Source organism: Erinaceus europaeus, chromosome 12, assembly GCF_950295315.1.
Source record: "Erinaceus europaeus chromosome 12, mEriEur2.1, whole genome shotgun sequence".
Taxonomy (NCBI): Eukaryota; Metazoa; Chordata; class Mammalia; order Eulipotyphla; family Erinaceidae; genus Erinaceus; species Erinaceus europaeus.
This window is the reverse complement of record NC_080173.1, coordinates 50589780-50605502: the sequence shown is the minus strand read 5'-3', so window position 1 is coordinate 50605502 and position 15723 is coordinate 50589780. Positions and strand designations below refer to the sequence as shown.

General features: G+C 39.1%; 1 protein-coding gene and 1 pseudogene across 1 annotated transcript in view; one reads left to right on the top strand and one right to left on the bottom strand.

The window, feature by feature from the left end:
* The window catches only part of FBXL20 (F-box and leucine rich repeat protein 20), an 86072-nt gene that overhangs the window by 21941 nt on the left and 48408 nt on the right, over positions 1-15723 (bottom strand). Inside the window, exons 6-9 of the mRNA XM_007530936.2 lie at positions 13981-14075; positions 13612-13680; positions 3625-3720; positions 688-814 (exon numbers count right to left, since the gene is read on the bottom strand). Of these exons, the coding sequence (XP_007530998.2) occupies positions 688-814; positions 3625-3720; positions 13612-13680; positions 13981-14075 (387 nt within the window). The remainder of the gene's footprint in view (positions 1-687; positions 815-3624; positions 3721-13611; positions 13681-13980; positions 14076-15723) is intronic.
* LOC132542267 (U6 spliceosomal RNA) lies at positions 14933-15030 on the top strand (annotated as a pseudogene).

Sequence of the window (15723 nt, the reverse complement as noted above, 5' to 3'; positions counted from 1 at the left end):
CAGTCCACAGCTCTATTTCAAACAATGAAACTCCTTCCACCCTGGTGAAAGAATAAAGGTTCCACCCCCCCCCCCCATGGAATCCCGATTTTAGTTACCATTAATGAAATAAGAGCCTAGCTCTACTTTATCAGTCATTTCTAAACCCATTTGTCATCATAACCTTTTAGATGCTACAATGTGAATTCCCCCCTCACCACCACCTTTTTTTCTCCCCATTCTAAGACACTGAAAGAGCAAAAATTTTAATGACAAAATATGTTGCATTTGTAATGTGACTGGCAGAGAAAAAAAATCAAATGGTATAAAATGTAGGTTGTTATATACTTGGCTTATTTTGAAAAAGCTCCTGGTTGCTAGACAACTAGTAAAAATTGCCAAAACTGACTTTCTTGCCTATCTAGTTCAAGGTGTCACGACAGTAAAAACATGATACTTTTTCTTTCACTTGAAGTTACATGATACCCTTCTTGTCTACACTGCATGATCTTATCTCTATTTTCCTTGCCTTTACAGTTTTATCTTTGGTCAGACATTAATTCTTCTCAATGTTGTTACTCTATGGAAAACACTTTTGGTAAGCCGTGTATCTTGGTCAAAAATACATAACAACTAAACATTCCTTAAGCCAGGCTGCTACAAAGTTCATAGGTCCTCTACTTTTCACAAGCACTAATGTAGTATTACCTGTGTACAGCCTTTTAAGAATAAGGCCTTGAGACCCCCACAGCCTCTTACTAGTGCTTGGATACCATCCTTGGTTACTTGGTCACACCAGGAAATGTTCAATTGCTCCAACAGTGGACATCCCTCACTTAGGATAAAACAAAATGAAACAAACATATGACTAAATCTAATTCCAAAAGCACCAAAGTCTCATTTTATTGGCTATTTAGTCAGGGAATGCATACAGCCCCACTTTCTCCATGAGAAAGAACATATTTACATAATGTAGATTTAGAATATAAATACTCCCATAACAACAAAGGCTGACTTATGTTTGTAGTGTTTACGTGGTACTATATCACTAGAAGGGTTACCTTAAATCCAGCTAAACTACCAAGTACAGTATTATTTTCCAGGTAGATTTTTTTTTAAATGCTGGTTTACTTTGTTGTTTTAAGTAAAAATGAGAAATTTTTATTTAAGTTGTGTAGTCTTAATCTCTTTAGTATAAACCCCCCATATCTGATGAAAATAAAGCTTTATATACAAAATTTATTTAAACAAGATTTATCAGATTTGAAAGCTAAAAGTGATCCCATCAAATAAAGTGAGTGAAATTAGCTGTGATAGAATAAACCACATCAGAACCGTTTTCTTTTTCTTTGACCAGAGCATTGTTCAACTCTGGTTTATGGTTGTACTGGGGATTAAACCTGTGACTTTTGGTGCCTCAGGCATGAAAGGCTGTTGCATAACCATTATGCCATCTCCACAGCCCCTGAATCATTTTCTATTAATTGTTTTCCTATTAATTGTTTTATTGATTTCAGACAGAGAAAGAACAGAGGGGAAAGAAATCACAGAGCTAAAGCATCCTTTGGGCTGGACTCAAAACGTGGATTGCATACATGGTAAAGCAGCATACTATCAAGTGAGTTATTATGCCAACCCTGAAGATATATACTTCTCAGATTAAATTCCTTTTGTAATCATCACATATTTAAAGGTTTTTCTAGATGGGAAATGGGAAATAAGTGACCTGCTAAAAAATGATAACAAAGTGCTTAGATTCACACATATTATCAATCACATAATTTTATTATCACAGCAATAATGAGAACATTTACATTTACTTAAAGCAGCACAGTATCTAAAAATAAGCTATTACACCATGCCATCCTCCCTCCCTCCCTCCCTCTCTTTATAATACTGCTCATCTGTGGCTTATGGTGGAGCCTGGGTCTGAACCTCCAGGACCTCTAGGTCTCTGGCATGAAAGTCTGTTATACAACTGCTACACATCTCCCCAGCCTTTAGAAAAAGTCTTTACTTATAGTCTATTTAAATCTGAACTCTTTTCAATAGCACAGTGGAGTACTCTTGCAGGTAGGTTTCTATTTCTCTTTTCCTCTCCCTACCCCTTTCCCTCTTCTGTCTCTATCATAAAAGAAGGAAGGAGGGAAGGAAGGAAGGAAGGAAAGGAAGGGGGAGGGAAGGGAAGGGAAGGGAAGGGAAGGGAAGGGAAGGGAAGGGAAGGGAAGGGAAGGGAAGGGAAGGGAAGGGAAGAAAAGAAAAGAGGGAGAAAGGGGGCAGGGGTAGATAGCATAATGATTATGGAAACAGACTTTCATGCTTGAGGTTCCATATTCTCAGGTTCAATCCTCCACACCACCATTAAGCCAGAGCTGAGCAGTGCTCTGGTTAAAAAAAAAAAAAAGAAGGGAGGAAGGGGGAAAAGGCCACCTGGGCAGCAAAGTTGTGGCCCACCAAGCCACCACAATAACCCCAGTGGCAAAAAATAAATAATTGAGTACTTTCCAAGAATTAAGCTACTAAGCAGTTCATATATGTTAGGTCTAGTCCCATAAAGATGCTTTAAAAATATTATTTACAGGAGTCGGGCGGTAGCACAGCGGGTTAAGCGCACGCGGCGCAAAGTGCAAGGACCAGCGTAAGGATCCTGGTTCGAGCCCCCAGCTCCCCACCTGCAGGGGAGTCGCTTCACAGGCGGTGAAGCAGGTCTGCAGGTGTCTATCTTTCTCTCCCCGTCTTCCCCTCCTCTCTCCATTTCTCTCTGTCCTATCCAGCAACGATGACATCAATAATAACTACAACAATAAAACAACAAGGACAACAAAAGGGAATAAATAAATATAAAATTAAAAATATATATTATTTACTTATTCATTTACTGGACAGAGAAAAGATTTTTTTAAAGATTTAATTTATTTACTCATGAAGAAGATATGTAGAGAGAGAAAGAACCAGACATCACTCTGGTACATGTGCTGACAGGGATGTAACTCAGGACCTCACACTTGAGAGTCCAACGCTTTATCTGCTGCAGCATCTCCCAGACCAAGACAGAGAGAAACTGAGAGAAAAGGAAGAGAGAGTAACTGACAGACAGACACCTGCAGCATGGTTTTACAACTCAAGCTTTCCCCCTATGGGCTTGAACCCAGGTCATTGTAACATGTGTGCCCAGTCCCAAAATGCCATTTTTATACCACAGAAAATGTCAAATACTGGAAACTTTGTATTGTTTGGTCTAATATACATCAAGTAATGATGTTATCTGATGTTAATAATCTTATGAGATGATAAGGGAAAACTAAGAAAGGTTGTATTTCCTTAAGGTACCTGGTTAACAATCTAACTCAAGTGCTGCTTTAATTATTGTTACAATATGGCCTTTTATTTTGGGGAAACAAGCCTTAAAAAAATCATGCATGAATTATACTGTTCTTTTCAGAAATCCTAATTACCTCCAGTCATTTCCGCACCCCCAACCCTTACCTCTAGTCATTTCACTTGAATGTTTTCTGTAATTTGGCAAAGTAGTAAAGCAGAAGATTTATTCTAAGCTACAATAAATAGCAATAACATAATTTTCAATTCCAACATCATTTCAGTCATCAAAAAATAACTTATTATCTGACAATAAAAGAAATTTACCTCAGTGCTTTCAGAGACATGTTTGTTATTGATGTACAGGAAGCCAAGTCAAGGTGCCTCAGTTTGGAACAGAACTTGCTAAGGCTAGTACATGTACTGAACATGAGAAAAAGGAGAAAAACAATGAATAAGAAAACATTTTTAACATATCAGACATGATTCTCATTAAATATGTGTGTATAAAGATATTATAAATATACCATACCCCAAATAAAAGCACTATAAATCCTTGGACCTTTCATGCTGAGAAAGTGGAAGCTACCAATTACGAAAGAGTAGAAAGGCTACACTGTGCATAAGAATTTTATGACTAGAGGATGGTGGGCCATGAATACTTGGAAGAGTTTCATAGCTATTAAAAACAAACTGATATTCGTTAATTTTGCAAATGCACAAATACTAGGAAGCTAGCTAGTCTAGTACTTGCTAGCCAGTAGTGAAATGCACAGACTAAAATTTCAGGTAGAGGGGTGGGGAGATACATAATGCTTAGGCAAAAGACTCTCATGCCCAAGGCTACGAGGACTAGCTGCAATAAGCCAGGGCTGAACAGTGCTTTTCTCTTCCTCCCTCTCATTAAAATAATATAGTAAATGGCGTGAAGCCCAAGGACTGCGTAAGTCTCCGGCTCTCCACCTGCAGGGGGGTTGCTTCACAAGTGGTGAAGCAGGTCTGCAGGTGGGGGGGGGGACGGACTGTGTTTCAAAACCTTTCACATGTAAGACCACTGAGCCATCTTAGTGGCTTTTCATTTTTTTGAGAGGGAAAAACATCAGGCACTATTCCACCATGCATGGAACTTAACTGGTGCTACCCTTGGTACCTTGGTATGCTCACTTGATGCCAAGACCTGCTAAGCTTTTTTCTTTTCTTTCTTCTCCCCCCAGCCCCACCGCCCTTCCCTTACCTGGGTCCTTACATACTGCAGTGTGTACACTTAACCAGGTCTGCCACTGCCTGGCCTGTCTTTCTTTTTTCTTTTCTTTTTTCTCTCTCTCTTCCTCGTCCTCTATCTTCCTTTCTCACTACCCCCACCCCCAACCAAGGATTAAACCCAGGGTCTTGTGTATATGCAATACAGGTGAGAAACCTCCCTGGCCCAATTTTATGTTCTTTATGGTTTAGAGAAAGAGAAGACTGAGTTCATATACACAGCCTCATACAATGTGGCATGTGGTCCCAATCCTATTGGTTTCTTTCTTCCTTCTTTTTGTTTTCTCTTTAAATTTATTTATTATCAAGGACACCACAGCATCACTCTGGCACATGCAATACTGGAGACTGAGCTCAGGAACTGATCGATACTTACAAGTCCAGCACTTTATCTTCTGCATCTCCTCCTGGCATGCCTGGTGAATGTCTTAAAGTTTTTTTTCACAGTGATCAAGTCCTCTGTTTAGCTTTTTTAAAAAATTACTATGTAACTTTTCACATCACAAAGGAGTGAATGATAAAGAAATGAGACAGAATTAGAAAGGGAAAGACACTGTAGCATCAAAACTCCCACCAAGCACAGTGAGAGCTAGTACTGAATTTGGGTTGTATTCATGGCAAAGCAGGATATAATAAAGCAAGCTATTTTGCTGACCCTAGTGTGTTTCTTTGTCTAGGCTAACTTTTTTTTCAAATACGAAGACTGTGACACCTCAGGATAAGGTCCCAAGTTCAATCCCCAGCATTGTATGTGCCAGAGTGACATCCCGATTCTCTTATCTTCTATCATTAATGAATAAATAACTTAAAAAAAAAAGTAGCAAGACAGAGAGAGGGAAAGGAACCAATCAACCATGTTTTAGTATTTTATTTTATTTTATTATTTTTTTAAAGAATTTATTTATTTATTCATGAGAAAGATAGGAGAGAGAACCAGCCATCACTCTGGTACATGTGCTGCCAGGGATTGAACTCAGGACCTCATGCTTGAGAGTCTATGTCTTAGCCACTGCGCCACCTCCTGGACCACACAGTATTTTATTTTTAAAAAAGATTTATTTAGGGAGTTGGGAGGTAGTGCAGTAGGTTAAGTGCATGTGGCACAAAGCGCAAGGATGTGAGTAAGAATTGTGCTTTGGGGAGCCGGGCACACTGGGTTAAACGCACATGGTGCAAAGCACAAGGACAGGCTTAAGGATCCCTGTTTGAGCCCCCGGCTCCCCACCTGAAGGAGGTTCACTTCACAAGCAGTGAAGCTGGTCTGCAGGTGTCTAGCTTTCTCTCCCCGTCTGTCTTCCCCTCCTCTCTCCATTTTTCTCTGTCCTATTCAACAACAAACGGCATCAATAATAACTACAACATTAAAACAACAAGGGCAACAAAAGGGAGTAAGTAAATATTTGTTTAAAAAGATTTATTATAGGGGTCGGGTGGTAGCGCAGTGGGATAAACACACATGGCACAAAGCACAAAGACCAAAGACCAGCATGAGGATCCTGGTTCTAGCCCCTGGTTCCCAATCTGCAGGGTAGTCACTTCACAAGTAGTGAAGCAGATCTGCAGGTGTCTGTCTCTCCTCTTTTGTCTTTCCCTCCTTTCTCAATTTCTCTCTGTCCTATCTAATAACAACAACAAAGGCAACAAAAATGGGAAAAAATGGCCTCCAGGGGCAGCTGATTCATAGTGCAGGCACTTAGCCCCAGCAATAAAACTGGAGGCAAAAAAAAAAAAAGAATTTATTTACTAGGTAAAGGGAGAGAAGCAGAGCATCATTCTGGCAACACCAGTGATCAAGCTCAGAACCTCACACATGAGAGTTGACCACTGTATCTACTGTACCACCTCCCAGGACAACCTGTATCAGTATTTTAAGGAAAATTCCAGATAATGGTTTATTCTTGAAAATTTCAGGACATATACCTAATGAGAAATTTAATCCCTTAATATGTAATAGCTAATCTATATTCAAGTTTCTGCATTCTCATAAACACCTCTGTGAAGCTGTTTTGAATTTAGATGCAAATTAAGAGCCATATACTCTACTCTGCTGATTTTTTTTTTAAAGGTTTTTCTTTTTCCCTCAGGGTTATCGATAGGGCTTGGAGCTGATACTACAAATCCACTGCTCCTAGCAGCCATTTTTTCCCCATTTTATTGGATAAAACAAACAGAAATAGAGGAAGAGGAGCTAGGGAGGGAACGAGAAAGACACTTGCAGACCTGCTTCACTACTTGTGATGCATCCCCCCCTCCAGGTGGGGAGCAGAGCTAAAACCTGGATCATTTTGCTTCATACTATGTGAGCTTAGTTGGGTGTGTCACCACCCAGCCCCCTCTTTTACAGTCTTTAAGTCAACTGTTTCCATTTCTTTGAGGGAAAGTCTGGAAATAATGCTGTTAGGTCCTATCATAAGCCTATTTTATTTGAACCTCTCCGATACATGAGGTATAAGGGATCAAACCAGAAAGCTTTGGCTCTTCCACTCGAGTCACCTCCACAGCCACTAAATAGTGACTTTCTATACCCCCACCCCCATATAAGATGCTCATAAGTGATAAAGTGGTATAGACACTCTTAGGCATAAGGTCCCATGTTCAGTCCTCAGCATTCCATTTGTTCAGTGTTCTCTCCCCCTCTTTTTCCCCTCCCGGCCCCACTTCTCTCGCTTTCACTCTCTCTCAAAAATCCTTTATAAACATCTTAGGAATGGGAGTCAGATGATAGCACAGCGAGTTAAGAGCACGTGGTGCAAAGCGCAAGGACCAGCCAAGGATCCAGGTTTGAGCCACTGGCTCCCCACCTGCCGGGAAGTCACTTCACAAGCAGTGAAGCAGGTCTGCGGGAGTCTATTTTTCTCTCCCCATCTTCCCTTCATCTCACCATTTCTCTCTATCCTATCCAACAACGACATCAATAACAATAATAACTACAACAATAAAACAACAAGGGCAACAAAAGTGAGTAAATAAATAAATATTAAAAAAAAAAACTTAGTGGTCCTGGAGGTGGCACAGTGGATAAAGCACCAGATTCTTAGGCATGAGGTCTTAAGTTCAATCCCTGGCAGCACATGTACCAGAGTGATGTCTGGTTCTTTCTCTCTCTCCTATCTTTCTCATAAATAAATAAATTCTTAAAATAGGGAGTTGGGCAGTTGCACAGTGGGTTAAACACACATGGCGCGAAGCGCAAGGACCAGCTCAAAGATCCTGGTTCGAGCTCCCAGCTCTGCACCTGCAGGGGAGTCGCTTCACAAGTGGTGAAGCAGGTCTGCAGGTGTCTTTTTCTCCCCATCACTCTCCATTTCTTTTTGTCCTATCCAACAACGATGATATCAGTAACAACAACAATAACTACAACAATAAAAAACAAGGGCAACAAAGGGAATAACAAAAAAAACCAACAGAGTATCGTGGCCTGAGAAGTTGAGCAGTGAATAAATTGTTGGACACTCAAGCATGAATTCCCAAGTTTGATCCCTGGCATGGTATCTGCCAGTGATGTTGTAGTTCTCTTTACCTCTCATAAGCAATTAAATATTTAAAAAAACATATTATCAGTAGGTAGTTTGTGTATGAGGCCCCAAGATCCCCAGCCTGGCTACCAAGAAGATCCTCTGATTCCATCTTCCTCTCACATTAATAAGTCAATCTTTTTTTTTTTTTTTTTTCTGCCTCCAAGGTTATTGCTGGGGCTTAGTGCCTACACTACAAATCCACTGCTCCTGGAGGCTATTTTTCCCTTTTGTTGCCCTTGTTTTTAATTATTGTTGTTGTTATTGTCATTGCTATCCTTGTTGGATAGGACAAAGAGAAATGGAGAAGAGGGGGAGACAGACACGGGGAGAGAAAGATAGACACTTGCAGTCCTGCTTCACCACTTGTGAAGTGACCACCCTGCAGGTGTGGAGCCAGGGGCTCGAACCAGGATCCTTACATTGGTCCTTGTGCTTTGTATCATGTACGCTCAACCTATTATGCTACTGCCTGACCCCAACAAGTCAATTTTTTTTTTTGCCTCCAGGGTTATTGCTGGAGTTCAGTGCCTGCACCATGAATCCACTGGCTCCTGGAAGCCATTTTTCCCCCTTTTGTTGTCTTTGTTGTTGTAGCCTTGTAGTGGTTATTACTGTTATTGTTGATGTCATTTGTTGTTGGATAGAACAGAGAGAAATGAAGAGAGGAGGGGAAGACAAAGAGGGGGAGAGAAAGACACCTGCAGACCTGCTTCACCGCCTATGAAGCAGCTCCCCTACAGGTGGGGAGCTGGGGGCTTGAATGGGATCCTTAGGCGCTTTGCGCCACGTGTGCTTAACCTGCTGCGCTACCGCACAACACTCTGTATTATTCTTTTGTTAGAAATAAGTAACTAGGTTCAGTCTACATTCCAGAGGGAAAGATTATACAAGGGTGTGAATATGATGTGAAGATTATCTGGTTCCAGTAGGCAATAAATATTACCAATTGCCTGTTTTTCAATGGCCCACAAATCAAGAATAGCTTTAATATCCCTCAGTCCCCAGAACCAGAGCTAAATGTATACATGATTTTACCACTACCTGGTTAAAATTTTCATTTTGAAAAAAATTAAGAGGGAGGAGAGTTTCTTTCCCTCAGTGCTGTGGAATTCTCATGTGGTGCCAAAGTTTGAACCTGGACCACATACATGGCAAGGTACCAATGTGGTAAGTTCTCTTGATTGATTTTTTCCCCCCTGGTTGTTTAATGTTATTTATTTATTTATTTATTTATTTATCCTCCAGGGTTATTGCTGGGGCTTGGTGCTGGCACTATGAATGCACTGCTCTGAGGCCACTTTTTTAATTTTATTGGATAGGACAGAGAGAAATTGAGAGTAGGAGGGGGAGATAAAAAGGGAGAGAGACAGAGAAACCTGAAGACCTGCTTCTGATTGTAAAGTGACCTCTCTGCAGATGGGGAACCGGGGCTTGAACTGGGATCCTTGCACTTCATACTATGTGCATTTAACTTGATGTGCCAATGTTCGGGCCCAAAATAATGTTTATTAAAACAAGAATTTAAGGGCCCAGACAGTGTCGAATCTGGCTAAGTGCACACATTACAGTGCACAGAGATGCAGGTTCAAGTCCCTAGTCTCCACCTGCAGCGGGAAAGCTTCATGAATGGTCAAACAGGGCTGCAGGTGTCTCTCTCCCTCTCTATCTCCCCCTCCCATCTCAATTTCTCTCTGTCTCTGGCCAATGATAAATAAAACAAAAATATTTTAAAAATATTTTTAAAAAGCAAGAACTTAATACAAATTATGTTACTTTGATCAGTCACTATTTTATTTTTAAAATATTACAAAATTAGGGCTACAAAATAGTCTGTCTGGCAGCTGGGCAAATAGCACAAATGGCAGATCACTGACCTTTCCTTCCCAAGGTTACGGGCTTAATTTCCCCAGCACCGTATGTACTGGACCCTTGTCTGTCTGCCTATCTATTTCCCTTTCCTCTGTCTCATGTGAAACTCTCTCCTTCAAATGTAAAATTGCTCATCTGTATAATGTACTTGCTCTGCCTTGTGTCTGACCCAGGTTTCAGCCTAGCCTTCATCACACTACAGGAAGTTTTGGTGTTATGTCTTTCCTTCTGTCTCCCTGTCTCTTTCTGTCTGAAAAAGTCAGTGCAGAGTGATAAAGATCCACTAACAAAAAAAAAAAAAAAGTACAAACTTAAAAAGGAGAGCTAGTGAAATATCTCAGTAGGAAGGCAGCTATGCTGACCATTATGTCACCAACTTGGCTGCAGAATGGATAGTGTGCAGCTCTGCCCCATACGTGACCTAAGTTAGAGCCTTGTCCCTACCACACTGAAGGAAGCTTTGGTATTGTGGTCTCTTTCACTCTCTACCTTCTCTGTCTCTACAGAATGAATGAATGAATGAATGAATTAATGAGGCAAATAGCTTTTATACTTTGAGGACTATCAGTAAGATACTACTGGGTTGTGAGAAAAGCTGTGGAGCATTTTTGCAGAGAAAGACAGAAAAAAGGGTAGGTAGTGTAATGATAATGCAAAGAGACTCTCACACCTGAGGCTCCAAAGTCCCAGGTTCAATCTCCATCAGTACCAAAACCAAAGCTGATTAATGCTCTGGTGTAAAACAAAACAAAACAAAACACATCATGACTCTTGTGACATAAAAAGGAAATGAAGGGGGTTGGGTGGTGGTGCACCTGATTGAGTGCACATGTTGGTAGAATGCACAAGGACCTGGGTTTGAGTCCCTGGAACACACCTGCAGAGGAAAAGCTTCACAAATGGTGAAGCAGGTCTGCAGGTGTCTGTTTCTCTTCCTCTCTATCTCCTCCTTCCTCTCAATTTCTGGCTATCTCTATCCAATAAATAAAGATAATAATAAAAAAAATTTTAAGGAATATTTCCTTTAAAAAAAAAAAGTAAATGAGGAGCTGGGGAGACTGCATAATGGTTATGAGAAAAGAGTTTCACGCCTGAGGTACCAAGGGTCCCAGGTTCAATCCCAAGCACCACTATAAGCCAGAGTTTGATCAGTGCTCTAGGGGTGTGTGTGTGCACCTCATAAAAATATTTTTAAAAAGTAAATGAAGTTCAATAAAGTTAAATGAAATAAAGCAATCAAGTTTGACTAGAACATAATTATGCTCATTTATTTACACACTGTCCATGATTACTTTTGTAAACCATCATCAGTGGTCCAGGAGGTGTCGTAATGGATAAAGCATTGGACTCTCAAGCATGAGATCTTGAGTTCAATCCCCAGCAGCACATGTACCAGAGTGATGTCTGGTTCTTTCTCTCTCTCCTCCTATCTTTCTCATTAATAAATAAGTAAAATCTTTTAAAAAAGAAAACAAACAGCAGAATTGAATAACTAACATAAACTGTAAAGACAAAGAATTTCTAAATATTTACTTACCTCCCATCAAATAGAATATTTGCTGACTCATGCTTTATCATTACTACATATCTTAGTCACTTATTAACACAAAATAAAGGAGAGAGAGAGAGAGAGAACCAGAGCATCATTTTGGCACATGGGATGCCTCATCTTGAGAGTTTAAGCTTTATCGACTGCACCACTTCTCAAGCTACTACTAGTTTATTCTTTATTATTATCTTTAACGTTTATACATTAATGGGAGAGAGTGAAGGAAGAAGGAGAGGGGACAGGAGAGAGGAAAAACACAAACCAGAGCAACATTCTGGCACATGCAACATTGGGGCTTGAACTTGAGACTGCATGTTTAACAGTCCACTGGATCACTGGTTATAATTACTGTGAGTTAACACATTAATCCATCTTGAGCTGTTCCAACCAAATCTGCATTTCAGGGTAAGTCACACTTGCTTATACTCTAATCCTTTTACTTGTTATTGAAGTCAGTCTGTCAAAATGTGTATTTTTGCATCTCTCTTCCTGAGAAATATTGATCAATAGATTTCATTTTATTGTAATGTCTCTGTTTTAAGTTTGGCATCAGAGAAATATTGGTCTCATAGAATGACTTGCAAAGTATTTCCATCTTTTCTTAATAAATGAATTTGAAGATTGATATATCCTTTATTTCCATCTTGGATGGAGCTAGAAGGAATTATGTTAAGCGAGCTAAGTCAGAAAGATAAAGACGAGTATGGGATGATCCCACTCATAAACAGAACTTGAGAAAGAAGAACAGAAAGGGAAACTCAAAGCAGGATTTGACTGAATTTGGAGTAAGGCACCAAAGTAAAAACCCTGAGTTAATGGGAGTTGGGCAGTGGCACAGCGGGTTAAGCGCACGTGACACAAAGCGCAAGGAACGGCATAAGGATCCCAGTTCGAGCCTCCGGCTCCCCACCTGCATGGGAGTCACTTCACAAGTGGTGAAGCAGGTCTGCAGGTGTCTCTCTCTCTCCCCCTCTCTGTCTTCCCCTCCTCTCTGTCCTATCCAACAACAACGACATCAATAACCACAACAATGTTAAACAAGGGCAACAAAATGGAAAATAAATAAATATTAAAAAATTAAAAAAAAAAAAAAAAACCTGGGTTAAGGGTGAGGGTGTATGTTTGGCTTCATGGGAGGGTAGAAGAGGTGGGGTGGGACACAGTCTTTTGGTGGTGGGAATAGTGTTTATGTACACTCCTATTAATTTGCAGTCATATAAATCACTAATTAATGAGAGGGGAAATATTGATTGAATGTCTCAAACTTTTTAATGCACAGATCATAGGCTGAGTCTTTGATATGTTGACACTCTTAAAAGCTTAGGCCAGAGAGAACAGAAGCAACTGGTGGCACAGCCATATACAAATAATATCAAATAATATGTGTACACCAATGTTCATAGCAGCACAATTCGTAATAGCTAAAAACTGGAAGCAACCCAGGTGTCCAACAACAGATGAGTGGCTGAGAAAGCTGTGGTATACATACACAATGAATTGCTTTTTTACAGATATACTCAACTTGTCTTTTCTCCCCAACACCATGAATCAAAAAATATATATTTATTTATTTAAAAAAAAGGTGAGTTGGGTTTGTTTACAAAAAGAGGACAAAGAACCAGAACATTACTCTGGTATATAAGATGCTAAAGATCAAACTTAGGAACTCATAACTACAAGTCAACTCTGGTAAAAAGCAATTACAGAAGTCAGACCTTTCACCTTCTGTACCCCACAATGACCTTGGGTCCATACTCCCAGAGAGATAAAGAATAGGAAAGCTATCAGGGGAGGGGATGAGATACAGAGATCTGGTGGTGGGAATTGTGTGGAGTTGTACCCCTCCTATCCTATGGTTTTGTTCATGTCTCCTTTTTTAAAAAAATTATAAATAAATAAATAAAGGCAATACTTATAAAGTTAGTATAGGATGTTGCACAATGGCTAGATTGTTGGATTTTTTAAGTATAAGCTTCCAAGTTCAATCCTTGGCTATACAAATGCCACAGTGGTGCTCTGGTTCTCTTATAAATAAATACATATTTTAAAAAACAAAATAAAGCTAGATAGGTCAAAAACAAAGGGCTATGACTCAACTATGGAAAGCAAGCTACTTACGCATCTGTAGTCTTTGTACAACCATTTAGATTCAGTACTTCAATATTCCTACAGTTCTGTGCAAAGGTCCTTTATAAAAAGAAACAAGATAAATGGTTTGACATGAAGAAATTTTCAACCATAAACTTTAAATATTGATTTTTTTGGCGGGGTGAACTATGGTTAAAAGGATCCTAACTTTGAGCAAACGAAGGTTTAAGGTTCCAAAGATCCATTTACAATGGAGAATCTAGATTTCTGAAAGTAGCGTGTAAGTCTAGGTTCTGAACAGCTTAGGAAATTTAAAGCTATTTTAGTCTTTTCTGAGTGAGATGATCCTGTTCTTTCCTCTAGTCAAGAAGTTCAGTTAATCAATAAGTATGTTCTTGCCTTAGTGCATTGTCTCCTACTCCAAGACAACCGCGAAGACTCAACTTTCGTAAAAATCCCCCACATCTTTTTGAAATATTCTCCACTACCCGACCCTGTGAAAAAGGAAACAAACAGGTAAGCAAAAAATATGAGACTAGCCGCTCTGTTTTTTGGACATAACACATCCTCAATTTTAATATTTTATAAACAAGGAAGGGACTTTCACTCATTATAAATAGGAAAATTTTTACTCACTGTGAAGACTGTTTTCTGATCTAACTTGTAATATGGCTAGAGTGAACACTGCTATTATTTTGCCTCAGCATTTGAGAAAATAGTGCTCTCTAGTTCTCTTACACCACTATGCTAAAGTGAACTAACTCTGCTATTTAAGCCAGTCACTGAAATTAAGCAATAAAGTTTGGAGTACAGCTATGCATTAACTCCATTTAATTTCTATACCCTCTTCAAAATGTGTACTATTACTATAAATACAAAAGAGACTTCATGAACACTGAATGAAAATTAGCTGATTAATTTTATGGACCATGTTGCTTTAAATATTTACTTCTGGGGCTATGGCAAAATACCCAGTAAAGTGCACACTACCATGCACAGAACCTGGGTAATGCAGAGACTTTTCATGCCTGAGGCTCCAAAGTCCCAGGTTCAATCCCCTGCACCACCATAAGCCAGAGCTCAGCAGTAGGAAAAAAAAGAAAAGAAAATCAGAAACCATAGATCTCAAATTCAGGTTAAAAATAATTTAAGCATAAAGTATTAAGTTTCAATGTGTTAGAAATAATAAGTTTTGTTAAGAGATAAAGTATTAGGGAGAAAGCAGAAGAAAAATATCTCCCCCTAGAAATAATTATAATAATATCTGATTTAAGCTTTATTCATTTTCATTCTTAACAAAAACTATCTGGTCCCTAATTTTCAAAATGATGATCTCAAGAATTTATACTGCTTGCTTCAGCAGTACATCTACTGAAAACAGAATAATAGATTATTAGCATGGCCCTGTGCAAGGATGACACACACATTTGTGAAGCACTCCTAATTTTTCAAAAGATCTTTAAAAGACAGTTATACTCATAATTAGTTACAAAAAGCTACAAAATATATGTGCATTATCTTAAACTCAGTATGTGGAATTTCATGAACATATGTAGTAATATTTACAACAGTGTTCGATAATACAATTTTTTGTAGTTTTCCTCAAAAAAAAAAAAAAGAGAGAGAGAAAATAAAACATTTTCCTGTAAAAGTATGTTATTATTTTGTGTATGTTAGCTGGGGCTTTGAACCTGTGTGGCCCTACCATTCAAATCAGACCCCCCCTTTTTTTTAACCCATTTAATTTTAGATAGACAGGGAGGGAGAGAAAGAGAAGAGACATGACAGCACCACTTTACCATGTCAGGTGCTCCATGTGGTATTGGGGGCTCAAGCCTGGGTCTCACACATTAAATAAAGTGTGTTCTACCAGACTAGCTATCTCCCAACAAATGTAAATTTATTTTAGATTAAAAAATTTACACAAATACTACTCTCAGCAAGTTGTTATTTTTTAAGAAATATAAAAAGGTTTCTTTATATGTGTAAACAAAGGGTCAAATTTCCACTACCAAAAAGAATTCACTAAAGTAATCCTGCTTATTCTCAAAAATGGACCAAGTTCTTGGGAACACTGTAGATTCCCATGAAGTTCAGATGCACTGAAGTTTAACAGTTTCTTTCTGCATGGAAAGAAGATTT